This window comes from Oreochromis niloticus, linkage group LG6, assembly GCF_001858045.2.
Source record: "Oreochromis niloticus isolate F11D_XX linkage group LG6, O_niloticus_UMD_NMBU, whole genome shotgun sequence".
Classification (NCBI taxonomy): Eukaryota; Metazoa; Chordata; class Actinopteri; order Cichliformes; family Cichlidae; genus Oreochromis; species Oreochromis niloticus.
The window spans coordinates 31,918,392-31,935,383 of record NC_031971.2 but is presented as its reverse complement, the minus strand read 5'-3'; the positions used below and the strand labels follow the sequence as shown (position 1 = coordinate 31,935,383).

General features: G+C 37.6%; 1 protein-coding gene and 1 long non-coding RNA gene across 2 annotated transcripts; one reads left to right on the top strand and one right to left on the bottom strand.

Moving 5' to 3' along the window:
* Positions 1–2,440: 2,440 nt before the first annotated feature.
* Positions 2,441–13,424, top strand: slc25a10b (solute carrier family 25 member 10b). Its single transcript, XM_003450022.5, has 11 exons — positions 2,441–2,943; positions 7,188–7,307; positions 9,237–9,351; positions 9,438–9,486; positions 9,567–9,608; positions 9,697–9,740; positions 9,828–9,898; positions 10,868–10,960; positions 11,239–11,316; positions 11,421–11,477; positions 12,769–13,424. Exons 1-11 carry the CDS (start codon positions 2,854–2,856, stop codon positions 12,868–12,870), a joined length of 861 nt encoding a protein of 286 aa, XP_003450070.1. The 5' UTR covers positions 2,441–2,853; the 3' UTR covers positions 12,871–13,424.
* On the bottom strand, positions 12,823–16,143 carry LOC112847110 (uncharacterized). Its single transcript, XR_003220452.1, has 2 exons — positions 13,743–16,143; positions 12,823–13,519 (listed from the first exon to the last, which is right to left on the bottom strand). It is a non-coding gene; the product is annotated as an uncharacterized LOC112847110 (long non-coding RNA).
* Between the last annotated feature and the right edge of the window lie 849 nt (positions 16,144–16,992).

Sequence of the window (16,992 nt, the reverse complement as noted above, 5' to 3'; positions counted from 1 at the left end):
GCATTACAATTAAATATATTTATATACCCCTTTTTAAGGCATATGTAATCACATCATGAAATGTTTGTAATGTAACTAGTTTTAAATAACTTATTTACATGAATCAACCCATAACTGGAATGATAAAGTGCAGAAAAAGCACTGAATAACATTTATAGCTAAAAGAAAAGTGCATCTTGCATTAGTTTTGTGCATTTGTGAAAGTGCTTAATCAAATAGACAATAAAATAAAGTACAACACTCCATTTCACACAAGTACTCCGACTGGTTTTAGCTTTTTAGACAATACAGAATTCACACTGTTGCAGTATTTACCACATGTAAAACCAGAAAAGGTTTTCCTGCTAACTTATCATCTTTAGTAACTCACCAGAGTTCCCATGAAACAAACACAAGCTCCACCTGGTTTGGTCGAGAGCAAAACACATAAACGGCTCTGAAAAGTACATAACTTTAAGTTAGATACTGTTAAAGGTACTTTTGAATACTTATTTTATATCAAAAGACTCACTGTGTAGCTTGTTGATTGCTCTCGGTGTCTTGCTCCGTTTTTTCTAGCTTAATGCAACAGCGTGCTTTTGTTGCATTCCCTGAACTACGGAAAATCAAAGTGTGTTCAAGGGGTGTCGGAAATAATAATACAAGGCAAAAAACAAAAAATTCTAGTAACCATGTCTATAGGGGTTACATGCTGATTACCAGTTTTATGACAGAGCAGACAAATATTATAGTTTTACATTTAAAATATGACCTAATAAAAACAATACATTTGGGCATACACTGCTCTTTTAGTATCACTTTTGGAATTGTGTTGTAAAGTATAATGTCTGCAAGTTTTAAACACACCAGTGCATGTCCATATATGGAACTGAGCTACTATAATTTTGAGTTTTTAAGATGCGAGTTATGTTTGGGAAATAAAACTTTAAATCACATTAGTTTTATATCAGAAAGAAAATAAGCACATAGCACATGAGAAGATGTGTGTAGTTCTTCCTTTATGCTGCCCTCTTAACCCTTCACAACAACATATTGCCCTTCTGCTCAAAACAGGGAAGCTACAGTAAAATTACAGTTAAAAAAAAAGAAAAGAAAAGAAAGAAAGGTAGGCCTGTTTTGAGCAACTGGGCAATATATTGGCAAGTAAAAACCTACGCTCTGTGCAAGGAGTTCTTCCTTCTTGGAAAGGAACAAACAGTGAGTTTATTTTCAGTCACCCTTATCTCTTTTGTATTGACACAACATAATTCACAGCATAATTATTTCCAGGCACCCTCAGCTGCAATATGATACAACTTAAAGAATAAATGAAGAAGAAAAAATACAAAAGAAAAATGTTTAAAATGCAATTCAGTTCAGTTCGGCTCAAATTACACTAATTTGTTTGATTGCACTTTATTGTTTGTGTTGATGTACACTGTAAAAATTTATGTATCATAAATGAGTTACAGTGCCTCTAATAATCCTCCCTCTAAGCAAACAACTCATGTAAGAAACTATCAGCCTTACTGCAACCATAGGAGAGCTTGGGACAGCATGCGAACAAGGAGTTAAGATATGTTAAAGGCAGTTTTCTGAGCAGTTTTAAAACCATCAGAAAAAGCCATCAGTTTTAAAACTCATTTTAAAACTGATGGCTACCTAAATTGTAGTAATATTTTTGGAGAGGCATTTTTTCTCTATAAATTCAACTCCAACTCCTCTTAGGCTTATTCTTTTAGTCTGAAGAGAAAATAAGTTCTCTGCTAACTCAGAGCCAGCTCAGGAGCTTCAGTGCAAAAAGTTAAACATCAAGCTGCAAAGCTAGGGTGGCCTCTGGACAGGGAATTCATTATGAGTGTTCTCAGCAGTGGATCTGACAACAACACGCTAGATGGAAGAAAATCTTTAAAATTAGTCATTAAAAATATAGCGGATTAGAATCACCAGTTAACCTTACTTAATTAATCACTAGGTTTTAGTTAATTAGCAAAACCAAAGGTAATATTTATTTGTCAAAGGATACCCATAAAATATTTATGTTAAGGCCTGCTATTACCCACACTACGCCTCGCTGATATTTATTTATTTTTTTTAAGTCCTTTAAACTTTTTCTTTCTCTAAATATTAATATTTCATTGCCTTAAAAAGAAAGAAACACGCAGATAATTCATATTGTTTGGAGCATATTCTTGGACATGCTACCCCCTCCTGCGTGATGAAATTACACTTTTAATCACCTGAAGTCCTCTCGCGTGAAGAAACGCTGTCTGACGTATACACAGTACCACTACATTACCAAACTCCTCATTTTTTTCATGGCTCGTTACCGCTCGAGTGAGAATGTCGACCGTTGTCTCTTAAAGGGACAGTGCGACACTTCGTCTTGTTTGCAGCTGCGCAGAGGACGCCTGTCGCTTTAAAAACGCGTGACACTTAATAGACGTGAAAGTGAGCTATGTGAGTTTTTGCTGTGCCGGGGCTGTAGCATTTTCATACCGCTGTCGACCTTTGGATCTCAGCCCTTGGGAAGAGTAGGTAGATCCGCCGTCCTCGCTGACAATTGGCTGTGCTCCTCTTCTCTTAATTACTGCTGCTTCCAATTGCGCTTCAGCTTGTAACCAAAACAGAGAAATGATGTGGCGCGAGTGTGCGCGATGCTGCTGGAGCCCAAAGTCCCCGGTCCTTAGCGCAGGCACTTATCGGAATGTTTGAAGATTAACGAGGTTAACCGTGTCCTCTAGACCACCAGAGCTACAGCAGCTGTTCCCAGCAGGCCACGAAGCCACCATAGCAGCCGGACAGCGTGTGGAGTCGGACTGACAGGAAGGAAGTAACCGCTGTATCTGATCGGGACAAGCAGAGCCCAGTACCATGACTGAAAAACGAATGTCGCGGTGGTATTTCGGTGGGCTGGCATCATGTGGAGCCGCCTGCTGCACTCATCCTCTGGATCTCATTAAGGTGAGTGGCGTAAGTGCCACAGTAACCTTCCGCCGGGCGTGCAGGCCTTGACACATGGGTACAGCTGTTCCCAGAGGCAGTATTGGGGAACACGACAGATTACAGTTATTCGTGGATAAATTATAATCGAGTGGTTTCCAGATATCAGTCTGTGCTTTCTAAAGCTGCACTCCTTCAGCTTTTATTTAAGAATGCCTTTGAGGTATCATGGTCCAGGACAGGTGTGTTAAACATCCGGTCCGGGAGCCCGAACTGGGCCTTCAGATTGTTTGTCTTCAAAGTGTGAAACCTGCAGTGAAGGCATCGATTACCCCAGTGTTTCACTTAAATGCACTGCTAATCTTTTGGTAGTGATGTTGGCCTTAATTACAGTAGTAAAATGGGATAAAAAAAAAGTATTTCTATATTTAGACAAGTTGTTTAAATCATAAAGATGTACTAAAGATGTTTAGTTACTAAAACTACATGTGCAGTTCTGTGCCTGTGATCTGCAATGACAGTAGGCTCATTAAATATGGAAAACTGAAATATATTTTTGAAATTGTTCTTATCTCATGCTTCTCATTGTCTGTTGTGTAAATTGATAAGTTATACCTTCCGTTATATGACAAATTTTAGAAGAGTGGCATTATTGATCTGGCCCACTCAAGACACATATGTGACTTATGAATTAAGAGTTGGGCACTCCCAGTCTAGGATATACAGGTCTAGTTAGCAACGTGTTGATTATTTGAGTAAAATTATAGAAAGTGGTGCTGTGACAGGCTGGCAATATATCCTGCCTCTCACTCCATGGTAGAGAATGTATAGATGGATATCAATAGATTAATCACACTGAGAAATAATAATATTTTTGTCACTTACTCTGCTTGCTTGAGAGTACACATCTGAGAGTGTTTGTAGGCCCATTCGTGTTCATTCATGTTGATTTCGTCACACTGCTGCATAGAGAAGTACATTTCTACATCTCAGATTACTCAAATACTTTTTTTTTTTTTTATGTTACTCCAATTTGATTGCACAGAAAAAAGAAGCATGTGACCCTAATAAGGCCAACTGGTCCTCAGGAAATCCTGTGGTGTGTAATTATGTAGTTAAGGCTCGAAATTACCCCACTGCAGAAAATGTCCTGAAGTGCTTTATGTGTGTCTTAGCTTGTGAACTGGTTTGGGATGTTTTTGAAGTGTAGCTTCATTTTCAGAGTTGGCACAAAAATTATAGGAAAGGTTCAAAAATAAGTTAATGGCAGAGAAAAATCAAGGCCACGTTCATGACAGTGATGAACCTTTGACCTCTAAAAGTATCATTTAAAACATAAATTATTGATGCTTCTATTCAGTTTGGTTCAGTTCAAAATTATTTATATAGTGCCAAACCAAAACAAATGTGGCCTTGAGGACTAGGTTTCAGGAAATGATAAAAAAGTGGAAAATATTTGTCCTCCAGGTTACTAACAAAAAAACCCTTGAATTTAAAGAGTAGTTTAAGGTGTTTTTGAGATGTATTACTGACAAGCTATTCTTGCCTAAGATTAGCAAACTAGAAAGTGATTTCATTGTGAGACAGTAGAGTGACTGTGCAAGTTTTTATTCTGTTGTGTACAGTACTGTGGTTATTTCCATAAACTGAGAGCAAGTAAAGAAAGCTCATTTCCATGTTGTGAAAATGAAAGGGTTTGTTTTGAAAGCTAATGGTAATGCTGTTTTGCTCATTGTTATTCTTTGTGTCAGAGTGAATTGGATCCCATGCGAAAGAATTGTTTGTTTACTTAACAAAAGTGAATTTCAGACGTTCTTGAATCTGTTTACTTTTGATATACGGTTGAAGTGAATGGCATTCCATTTTTGCTTGTCACTGCTTGTCTTGCTATCTTTTAGCATGAAAACAGATTTAAAATATTCAGTCTGAGCATTGAGCAGTGTTCCACTGCAGCCTAAGTATGTCATTTTTACTCCTCTGTAATAACGTTCAGTCACCCACGAGTTAAACACCATAATAACAACTTTATTGGTTTTGTAGGGAGCTGTCATTGGATAAAGAAAAGAAAGGATAAACTTATAATGACAGCATATAATACACAAAAGAACTGAGGGTTTATTCTGTAGTTTGTAACCCAACATTAAGGCAGTTTGTGACTTTGCTACTTACAAAGCCTACACATACCAAAATACCACATTTCCATAAAATGTTAACATCTGTATTTAGGAATGACCTGTATTTTTGTTCAAGCTAGGGCGTAAGTATCACCAAACCCACGTCAAATAAGAAAACTGCCTAGTCATGCCCTATCAGCATACCTTTTTTGTGTTAATCAGGAGATCTATTACACCATCAGATAAAGTGTTTTTTGTTTTCTGAACCTGTACTGGAGAGTTGCTAAACTAGATTTTTCTGACCTCACCTAGAAAGACAATAATTTAGCCAGACTCTTATCACCTCATCCTGGTGTAATATTTCAACACGGTGAGTGTGCACAAGTGTTTCTTGGCTTGTGAATTCGTGTTGGTTCACTGATAGCTTAAGTATAGTAACCACTGAGGACAAAGCACGTACAGCAGTGTTGGCATAAACAAGGAACAGAATGGAAATGTTCCTCAAGTGCAGCCATGCTTAAAGTAACTGAAACAAGATTCCAGAAACATGTAAAATGCCAAAATGTTGCCCAGTTTAACTCAGCTTAAGCTGGGGTGGTGATTGTTCAGTTAACACCCAATACTAATTATTACCAAAGTTTTTACTTACTTATCCAAATCATTAAATTCAGGTGTTCCAATCACTTCCATGGCCACAGGTGTATAAAATCAAGCACCCAGTCATGCACACTGCTTCTACAAACATTTGTGAAAGAATGGGTCGCTCTCAGGAGCTCAGTGAGTTCCAGGGTGGTACCGTGATAAGATGCCACCTGTGGAACAAGTCCAGTTATGAAATTTCCTCACTGCTTAATATTTCACATTCAACTTTTAGTGGTATTGTAAGAAAGTGGAAGCTACTGGGAGTGACACCAACTTGGCCAAAAAGTGGTAGATCATGTAAAATCACAGAGCGGGGTCAGTGGATACTGAGGCACATAGTGTACAGAGGTCCCTAACTTTCTGTAGAGTCAATAGCTACAGACCTCCAAACTTCATGTGGCCCTCAGATTAGCTCAAGAACAGTGCGTAGAGATCTTTGTGGAATGGGTTTCCATGGCTGAGCAGCATCCAAGCCTTTCATCACTTAGCACAATGCGAAGTGTTAGATGCAGTGATGCAAAGCATGCTGCCACTGGACTCTAGAGCAGTGGAGATATGTTGTCTGGAGAGACTAATCACTCAATCCAGAAGAACAGTACTTGTCTGACTGCATTGTGTCAAGTGTAAAGTTTGGTGGAAGGGGGATTATTGTGTGGTGTTGTTTTTCAGGAGTGGGGCTCGGCCCCTTAGTTCCAGTGAAAGAAATTGTTAATGCTTCACTATACCAAGCCATTCTGACTATTTCATGCTCCCAAATTTGTGGGAAGAGTTTAGAACAGTAAGACTTGACTGCACAAAGCAAAGTCCATAAAGACATGGATGAATGAGTTTGGGGTGGAAGAACTTGGCTGCCTCGCCGTAGCAGAGAGTCCTAAGCCCAACCCAACATAATTCAGTACAGACTGTCAGTAGTTCTCCATGTCACTGCTGATACTTTGAAACACAGTGACCTGTGACAAAGGAGATCCTGAGAGCTCCAAAGTAAAACTAGGAAATAAATATTACATTTCCCCTTAAATTTCCCCCACAAAAAAAACAACTCAAAGAATCATGACTAGTTGTGCAGCTCTTTTACTGCAGAGTAATAATTAGACAGTGACAACATTTTGATTTGATGGCTCAGTGACCTTCAGGCTGTAATCTTTGTAATAACGTAGGATTAAAGCCACATTGTGGACCGCTGACCTTCTCTGATAAGAAAAATAAAACACAAGTACATCTTGGTAACACATTTGGAAAACTTCTGTATGATTGCCTAAATTGCACATATTATCATGACTCCTCCTCCTTTGACTGTCTCATCAGAGCTTGGTGAGTGTTTTAGAGCTTTACTAATACCAGAGAGTAAAATTCAGGGCATTTAAGAGTCCCCTCTTGCGGTACAAGTTGTTCCATACAACTAAAAGTTTGTGAGGTTGCTGTGTCAGCCACAATAGGAGCACACATTATATCAGTTTCTTCATTATTTACTGTATATTTACTGTGTTATCTACATGACTGTCTTTCCAGGTACACTTACAGACGCAGCAGGAGGTGAAGAAGAGGATGATAGGAATGGCCGTTCATGTGGTGAAGAACGACGGAGTCCTGGCTCTATACAGTGGTCTGTCTGCTTCACTGTGTAGACAGGTATGGGTGCCTGTGTGCATACTGTAGGATTTCTTGAGTTTGTGTGTGTTGTTTTGTTCATTGGTTGTTTCTCTTACTAAAACAGAGTGAGACATTTACTTTAAGCATCTAAATCAGTACAGAATGTTTAGTTCCTGTAGCAAATGCATAGCACTGAGATTAAAATGTTACTCTTTAAACACTGTAGTGCTGAATATTATGTGAAGTTACCTTTGGTTGATGAATAAAATAACTGGTTTATGGCAGCAGAATATGATCAAATAAGTCACTGGTGAATTGCAAGTCTATAAATGTTGCAGAGGTGTGACCACGGTGAGAATGAACAGTTGTCAATAAAGGGTTCAAGTTTGATCCTGTTAGACCTTAAATGAACTAAACTCTCCTCTCAACCACCCTGTAATTAAAGGCACACGCACCTAAGCCATACCAAATACATCCAAACGTTTAAACGAATTCATCAATTTCAAGATTATTTTGAAAAGGTTTTATGTAATTTAATTTAAAAAAGAAAGCTATAATATTGTTTCATTACCAATAAAGTCAAATATTTCCAATATTTTTGTTTTAACTTTAATTCTTATGGCTACAGGCTCATAAAAATCAGAAATCCAAATGATCTCAAATTGTTATTGTATTTTATTTAGATTTTGTGTAAATTTAAACAGTAATAGTACTGTGGACTCTATCGCATTCGGCCACAATCATGGGAAACCTGCTGGCTTGACTGTTGTCCAGTTGACAAAGGTGACAAAGCCTGGCTGCAGAATGCTGTGTCGATGCATAGATCAATACAAGGTCAATAGAAAGTTGACTAGGAGGGGAAAGTGTGGTATCAAAAGGTCAACACTCAGCCTGAATGATCACAACTGTGAGAGGATTGCCAGGAAAAGTAATTTCAGGAACTTGGAAAAGCTTCAGAAGGAGTGGACTGAGGCTGGTGTCAATGCTTCAAGCGCCCCCATGCACAAATATCTTCAGGAATGGAGCTACAGCTCATCCTGAACCAGAGACGGTGTCAGAAACATCGTACTTGGGCTGAAGAAAACAGAGCTGGACTGCTGTTTAATGGTCCAAAGTCCTCTTTACAGATGAAAGTGATTTTCATTTTATTTCCTTGTTTTATGTCAGGGTCGTACAGTCTGGAGGAAAGTGAAGAGAGACAGAATCTAAAGCGTTTGAAGTCTAGTGTGTAGTTTCTGCAGTCTGTGATGGTTTGGGGTGCTATGTCATCAGCTATTGTTGCTCGTGGTTTTATCAGCAACCATTTAGCAGAAGATTTTAGAGGACTTCATGCTTCCTTCTGCTGCCAAGCTTTATGGAGAGGCCAATATCATTTTCCCACAGGTCTTAGCACCTGTCTATAGTGTCAAAACTCTTAAACAGTAGTCCGACCATGTGACTGATTGACTGGCAGGCTAACTCGCCTGACCTGAGTGCTGTGTCACATCTGTGGGGCATTGGCAGTTATGGTAAAGGAGGCCCAGCCAAGTGTATGAGTGTACTGAAAATTTTTGTGTTGTAAATCCTCTTTTGATGGATCTTGGCAAATGTTTTGGTGACTTGAGCTACTGGTTTTTTTTGTGTTTTTTTTTTTTTTTTTTTTGTGTGGGTTTTTTTTTTTTTTTTTGTGTGGGTTTTTTTTTTTTTTTTTTATCTTCATGCACCAAGTATAAGACTTATGAATCCTGGAATTTTTTTTTTTTTATTTTATTTTTTAAAAAAGGCTTGAAATATTTTACTTGGGACATAATGAATGAAGAATGTATGAAAGTTCACCAATCTACAATCTGCTGTCAAAACTGCTTTGCTCTCTAGAACAGTATTTGTTTTTATTTTTATTTTTTAAAGAAAAGGGGGGGCAGAATGCAAAATTTTCAATAATTAAATAAAGAATTCTTTCTGTTCTTGTCTTTTTCTTCCTCTTGTCAGATGTCATATTCCCTCACCAGATTTGCCATCTATGAAACAGTGAGGGACATGCTGGGCAGCACGAACCAGGGCCCCATGCCTTTTTACCAGAAGGTCCTGCTGGGAGCCTTTGGAGGTTGGAACACAAACACATGTTTTGCTTCTTTGTGCCTTTTTTTTTTTTTCTGTAACTTGGGCTCTCACAAACATGCATTCCAACAGGTTTCACTGGTGGGTTTGTTGGGACCCCTGCAGACATGGTGAATGTCAGGTAACGTATGGTTACAGTATCCAAATTACTGCAATCACTAAATACTGAAATCGGAACATATGATATGTGCTTTCCCCTAGGATGCAGAATGACATGAAACTACCACCAGAACTGAGGAGAAAGTGAGTGTTGTAATTCCTAGTCTAAACATTTTGGCTTAAATGTTTTTTATTAATTTAATGCTTTATTTTTTTTTTTCTTTTCTTCCAGCTACAAACATGCCATTGATGGGCTCTTTAGAGTCTTCAGAGAAGGTAAAAACCAAATAGAATATACTATAGCTTCATGTTTAGCTCTCACAGGTATCATGTCTGACTTCTGATTTCTATCCTGTTACGCAGAGGGCATAAGGAAACTCTTTTCAGGAGCCTCCATGGCCTCCAGCAGAGGAGCAATGGTTACTGTGGGACAGGCAAGTTATGATAGTCCAAATCTGCTCGCAGGCTACAATTTCTTAACAGGAAACATTATCTGTGTATTATTTTTTTTATTTTTTTTAACAATACCAATTTTAAACAATTATCATAATGTCTGAGAATGTTAGAGACATTAATAGTTCTTGGGTCAATGATGGGCGATTTGCATTTTTTATTTTAAAATTGTTGGGTTATTAATGTGATATGCATATTTTCTGACAGAGGGCATCATTTGTATTTTAAAATCATTTAGTCAATTCATGATCTGAAGAGTGTATTATGTAAAATACATTTTAAATGTATTTTTAGTGCATTCAACTGGGTACCGGTCCGTGAGTCGTTTGGTACCAGGCTGCAAGAGTTGAGGCTCGGGTGGAAAAATTGATGGTTTTCAGGGTTTTTATCGGGTTTTAGCGTTATTTTTTTTTTTTTTTAATCATTTTTATCGTTAACTCTGTTTCCCTGGGTCTTTTCCCGTGTGTTATGAATAAATCTACTTTTTTTTGGTACCGGTACTGGTTTTATTTTGTTGTATTTATCCGCGACACCTTAAAGGCCGGTCCATGAAAATATTGTCAGACATAAACCGGTCTGTGGCACAAAAAAGGTTGGGTACCACTGCTCTAGAGTGTATGAAGAAAGCAAGAATATTTTGACAACATGCTGTGCTTGTTACATCACTTCTCCAAGCATGACTGATTGCTGTGTAACTGTTACAGCCAGCTGTCTTAATAGTTTTACTCAACACCCCCACCTGTTGACATCTTCTTTTTTTCTGTACTACCACTAGGGGGAGCCAAACTCAAAATGTTCTGACTAAATTCTAGGATGTGACTATCTTTTGGGCAAGAAGTTTTTTTAAATGATCCAAATTGCAGCAAACTATTTAATTTTAAAGTTGTAGAACATTATTTCTTTTTACCATTAACACTCATATTTTTTCCTCTTATTTTCTTTTTCTGTAGTTGGCATGTTATGACCAAGCCAAGCAGCTGGTGTTAGGAACAGGCATGATGGGAGATAACATATTCACACACTTTCTTTCCAGCTTCATTGCTGTAAGTATCTGGTTTTATTTTGGTGCAGTGGTGGTCGGATTCAGTTGGTATAAAGTCTTGAGAGCTTTAATAAGCAAGTGGACTTCTTTAGGTTTTGTCAGTTTTTAGAACTGAACGGGCCTTTATCTTGAGATGCAAAATGCCTTCACAAAGTTAAAGAAGTTCAGTGGCTTTCTTTTCAAGCTCTCAAGACTATCATGCCCTGGATGACTGACTACACAGACTTTTTGCACCAAGTTGATCTTCGCTCATATGAACTGCATCTACATCATTTGCAGGGAGGCTGTGCTACATTCCTGTGTCAGCCTCTAGATGTACTGAAGACGAGGCTGATGAATTCAAAAGGAGAGTATACAGTAAGTTTATCATTCCTTATAACTTTTTAATTTCTCACACTTTCATCCCTCAGTCCTCTGCATTTGTTGGTCTTCAGTTTTAACTAATACTTCTTTGTCTACAGGGGGTGATACACTGCTTACGAGAAACGGCCAAACTGGGTCCACTGGCATTTTACAAGGTAAAAGACACACAAAACAAAATAGATTTAAAACCTAAATGTATGATTTCAGTTGTTTTACTCACTTTTAAAACAAACATTTTAGGGGGGTTGTATGACCTGAAATAAACTTTATCAACCACAGAAATATCTGATCAAAAACCGATAAATATCTCTAAAGTTCAAGCTCTGATATTAACTTCCAAGTACATTGAAGATTACCTTTCGCCTAGTGTAATAGTGAAACAGAAGTGTTTGCTTTATGTGCGATTTGAATGAACAAATATTAGCATGTGCCCACAAGGTTCAGTTTAGTTATTTAATGTCAAACACTGTTGTACAAACACTTTAAGCACAATGCTTTCAAAACTAAAAATCAGGTGCGGGAAGAGCAACAAATGTGGCCAATTTTTACCTCAAACTCAGCACTTGTACACCTACACATACTCTTACTTCCTCACAGAAAATAAAGCAATAGTCAGTTAAAAGCTGGAGCACTGTTAATAACAAAGAGGACGCCTGTGGATTATTTTAAAATTTTAAGAAGCGTAAGTATTATGTTTACTCATCATTTGCTGTAAACATTAAAATTGCAGATAGGCTTTAAAATAGCTAATCAGGTACATTTTATTAACCACTTCAAGTTTGTGGATTCAGGTTACATATTCAGCTTTACATTTTGTTATCATACAGAGATATTCAGTTTACAGTCGTATACCCAGTCAAAAGACTTAAAACATGAACATGACTACTTATTTAAACCATCAGAGGGACGTTCTGTTTAGGCCTGCCTTGAATACAAACCCACTTCAAATATAGCTTTGTTGCCTACATCAACTGAGGTAAACAAATGTTGCTACCAAAGGAAATACAGACATGACAGACTTTCAGGCCTGTATTGATTATGTTGCTATGATCTGGTGGATGAAGGGGTAGATAATCTTTTACAGTACTCCTTATTCTTGTTGTTGCTGGAGATAACTGTTGCTGACCTTGTCATTGTGCATAAACACAAACTGCAACATTTTATTTATTAGTTTATTCAACAGGGCAGCAAAGATGAATAAAGATTGCTGCAAATGACTCTGAGATCACCAAGAAGCTATTTATCATCTACAGCCTCACACCTGTACCTGTTACCTCCACAAAATAAAAATAAGACAAAAGAAATACCCATATAAAAAAATAAGAAATAAAATATTAAAAGTATTGTTTAGTTTATTGCCTAATCTCATGTAGCAGCTCTAATTGAATTGAAGATTTGTTTGAGGAAACTTGCAAATAGTAATCTCTTGGTAACTTTTGTTCACAGGGACTTGTTCCTGCAGGAATCCGCTTGATTCCCCACACAGTGCTCACCTTCATCTTCCTTGAGCAGCTCAAGAAATACTTTGGCATTCGTATCATCTCCTGATTGCCCTCCGACCAGCCGCTCTTCAGCCACCCTCACTGCCTATCAATACACCCACAGTCACTCTGCTGTTCATCAAAGGAAAGAAGGGAAGGAAGGAAGACATGCACAGTTTGATAATGCTGGTGTATGCTTTCCCTCTCCTTTAGCTCTACCTCTACATTACAGCTAGAAGTCGAATTGTTTTTATATTTGGAGCACCAACTTCCAGTAAGGAGCTAATCCTCTTCTGATTACCATAAATACTAATGGTATGATATTAGTTAGAAATGACTTAATCTAAAGGGTCTGTAATGGGTTATTAGAATGACGGATAATAAAATTATAGATAGATATCCATGATAATTTTAGCTACAGATTGGTACGTGATTGTAACAATTTAATTAACAATTATTGCTTAAATATGTCCTTTTCTAACCTTTGATTGTTATCATATTATACCAAGACCATGATTAGGATTTATAGAGTTGTAAAATCTACTTATGAAGCTTATAAACAAACCCAGCATGACCTTGTCCTCAGTGTAACTCTGATAGACAGTAACAGTAAATACCAAAGCCATTACTGAAGCATGACTAAACAAGCTGTTACATAATTCCATAATAACCATTCCAACGTCTTGATGCATCCTCAATCATCCAGGAAAGTAAATCTCCAAAAGTTGAATCTGTTCATCTGGACGTAGCGTTTTGTGGGAGTGACTTCTTCAGTCTCAGCTGACTGCAGGTTTCCCCAATCTTATAAACAGTACATTTGCATAATGACTGAAACCAGCCCACTGAAGGAACAATGGGCTGAAGGGGAAACCTGCAGTCAGCTGAGACTGAAGAAGTCACTTGGATGAGTGACGAAACGTTTCTCCCACAAAACGCTACGTCCAGATGAACAGATTCAACTTTTGGAGAACCATTCCAACCAACGTTTACCATGTGGGCTGTAGTCTTGGTACTGATTTTTTTTGTTATCTTCCTTGTTGATTAATTTATATTTTAGAACTGGAAATCGACTTTCCGCAGGTTAAAGTTACATTGTAGTTTATCAGATGTTTTGTATTTTACTTCTTTCCTCTGTTAGCATTTCACTCTCAGATCTAGAGGAGATGAGGACCAGTCTTGCTAATGCTACATTTTATAAGTGAGAAGGAAATTATTGGAGAAACTGAAGCAGAGGAGGAGGCTGTCAAAATCCTAATGAAGAGGCTCTTTTGTGTAGAAGCCCTGGTGGCAAAGTGAGGGTTTATTCACATTATCTACGGTCTTAACTCTCCTGTATTTGACTAATTGGAATTTCTTTCGCCAGAGTAATCTTTCTAAATTTGTTATTTTACAGGGAAAAAGTGTTTTTTGCAGTACTAATTTTGGCCACTAGAGGTATCTCTATTCCATATCATAAATAAAACTAAATGCCCTAATGTTAATTTCAGCATTTAGTATAAACATGAGGCACTTACATTGTGTGTTGGCACATTTTTAACATTACTTTTATGAATTTCTTGTGGATAGAAATGTATCGTAGCGTGTTAGGGGTGTGTTGGGTTTAACTTGAAGTAAAATGTGTCTAAATTACCACCTTTTCTTATCTTTTATAGTCATCAGTGTTACTGTCCTTTGCACTCATTCTCACATAAGAGTTTATATTCCATTCAAAACACAGGGACAACCTCTTGACCAAAAATTGTACTGTACAAACACATTGTGAATTTTGGGCAGATTTATGAAGAAGGAAAAAAAAAAGAGTTTTACCCTCTTAAACAGTCTGTTTTCTTTCATCTGTTCTCCCATATGAATAATATTAAATATAGAATTTTTTTTTTTTCTTTGTCCTGCCTGTTCTTAAGTCATAAATCAATTCATTCTCATTCTCAGGTGACAGATAAAGCATTTATGTGAGATACTGCCAGTGCTGCAGAGATACCATGAAGTGTCCTTTTGGCGTCTGTCCCTTGATGCACTGGCTGAGGCAATATTAGGTGCTGAGACATAATGGGTCCTCTTTTAAAGGCCGACAAAATACGCTTTCGGAGGTTAGAGGAGATGTGAAAGAAGTCATGAGTTTGTCACCAGGAGACTGCAGTTCGTGCCACATTTCAGAGCTTGGTGGCTTCCACTTCCTTTATCACGTTTCAAAAGAAAATACATTTCTAAGCTTTTTATTTTTTCTAAATGCTATCACCCACTGGTTACATCTAACCATCAAAAACTACTTGCTTAGGAAAGATCACACTTTTTACAAGATGCCCCTTCACAACATTAACACTCTACATTCAAGAAAAAAAACTTACCAAGTACATTCAGATGTGAAAGGAGTAGTTTATGGTCATCCTTATGTGACCAACTGGGAACGACAGCCGCTAACTAATGCCATAATCCAGTGTGTCAGTGCATCAATGCCAACGGACACTTTGTGTGTATCATCTAAAATGACTGCATTTGAAGCCTTGGGAATGAGAATGAGTTGCATTAACACAGGAGTGACGAAAAATCAATTTTTGCCTCGAAAAAGACCACTCGTTATCTGTCTGACTGGCTTCTCACAGCTTCTGTAGTAATTTTTTCAATAACCACTTGATATCTTAAAATTCTTTTTAAATATATAAAGATGCCTGTGAAGAACTGCTGTAGCATTTCTTTAATCTTAGTGTTTGGTCTAATTAGATGCATGTCAGAGTTTGTCTCAGGATGCTTCTCTGTTTTATAAGACGACTGTTAAAATCATCATGATTGACCTGCTGCTTAGAAACACATGCTGTATGTCAAAGCATGTTCTAAAAGTAAAGTTACAGAGTTTGTAGTTCCGGTTACCAATGTTTTTTGTCTTATCCCAGTTACTGTTCTGTGACTTTGGTTCAGTGAAATGATGCATCTGAAGTGCTGTGCCTGCTCTGTTAACAGACAGTCATGTTGCCTTAAAGTGTCTGTCCTGCAGAGGGCAGCATAGAAACGTGTGACGTGTCATCCAAGTGTGCATCCAAGTAACCCTGCATCTTCATCCTAGGATGAACTGTGAAAAAATGAAACTGGAGGAACAGTGTGATGAGTTCTGAATTTGGGATTTAGATTTTAACAAATGTTTTTTGGAATTAAAGTACTAATTTAAAATTGGTGTTTTGTATTTATTACATTATAGTAGAGCTTTATTTTGGAACCAAATTAGGGTGCTGTTAGTCATTCCGCATTTTTTGTGATGATTATTTTTGTCATTTAATAAATTAGCTGCAGACCCACTGGGCTATATTAAATCTATGTCATAAAACAAACAAGGTAGTCTTTGTGTTGATGCTTTTTCTTGTGCCATAGGCTCACACTGTGAAATAACAGTGGCTGTGATTGTGAAATAACTTCATCTTCAGGGATTTGTCCTCATTAGAACAAGGACATAGTTTAATGCCCCTCAACATCCCCAGCCCGAGGCTTTAGATCACTACTTATTTTGCACAATTATGTGGTTAAGTGGTTATATTCAGACATAATGATTAATGCCAACGAATGAATCTAAGTGCCCTTTACTTTAATAATACCATCCTTCACAGTAGTGATTGTGATCTTTCACCTCTCACAATTACGTATATTTAAGTGTGAAAATTCACCTCTGCGTTCTCCCTGCTCACGTACATATTCAGGAGTGTTATTTTTGCACAGCTGTGTAAGCCACCTGTGTGTACAGTGTTGAGAACAACCAGGCTGGTCTGTCTTTATTTATTTTCAGGAAGCCTGTCACTTCATTAGCTCTCAGTCAATAAACACTGTTCCTCACAAATGTATGTGTTCAAGAAAAGATTCAACATTTTGACAAAAGCACATTTTGTACAGGGCAGTACTTTCAGCATCATCCAGGGATTTGAGGGCCAGCTTGTTCTGTGTCCAACTGTTGTCAGATTATTTATTTTTCTCTTTGGGGGACAGCAGATACTTATGATAAATGAGTCTTTCTAAACAGTCAATGTATATTTTCAGTAATTCACTCATTTGTATTCTGTATTTCTAGCTTGACATTCATGTCCAATTTATTATACTGCTGTTATATTATGTACCTTCTAGGAACATTCCCCCAATTGGAGGACATAAAGCACCACATCTATTTTTCTAGCAACAGAGAAACTTGATGGAAGCTACATAGGGCGAGAGG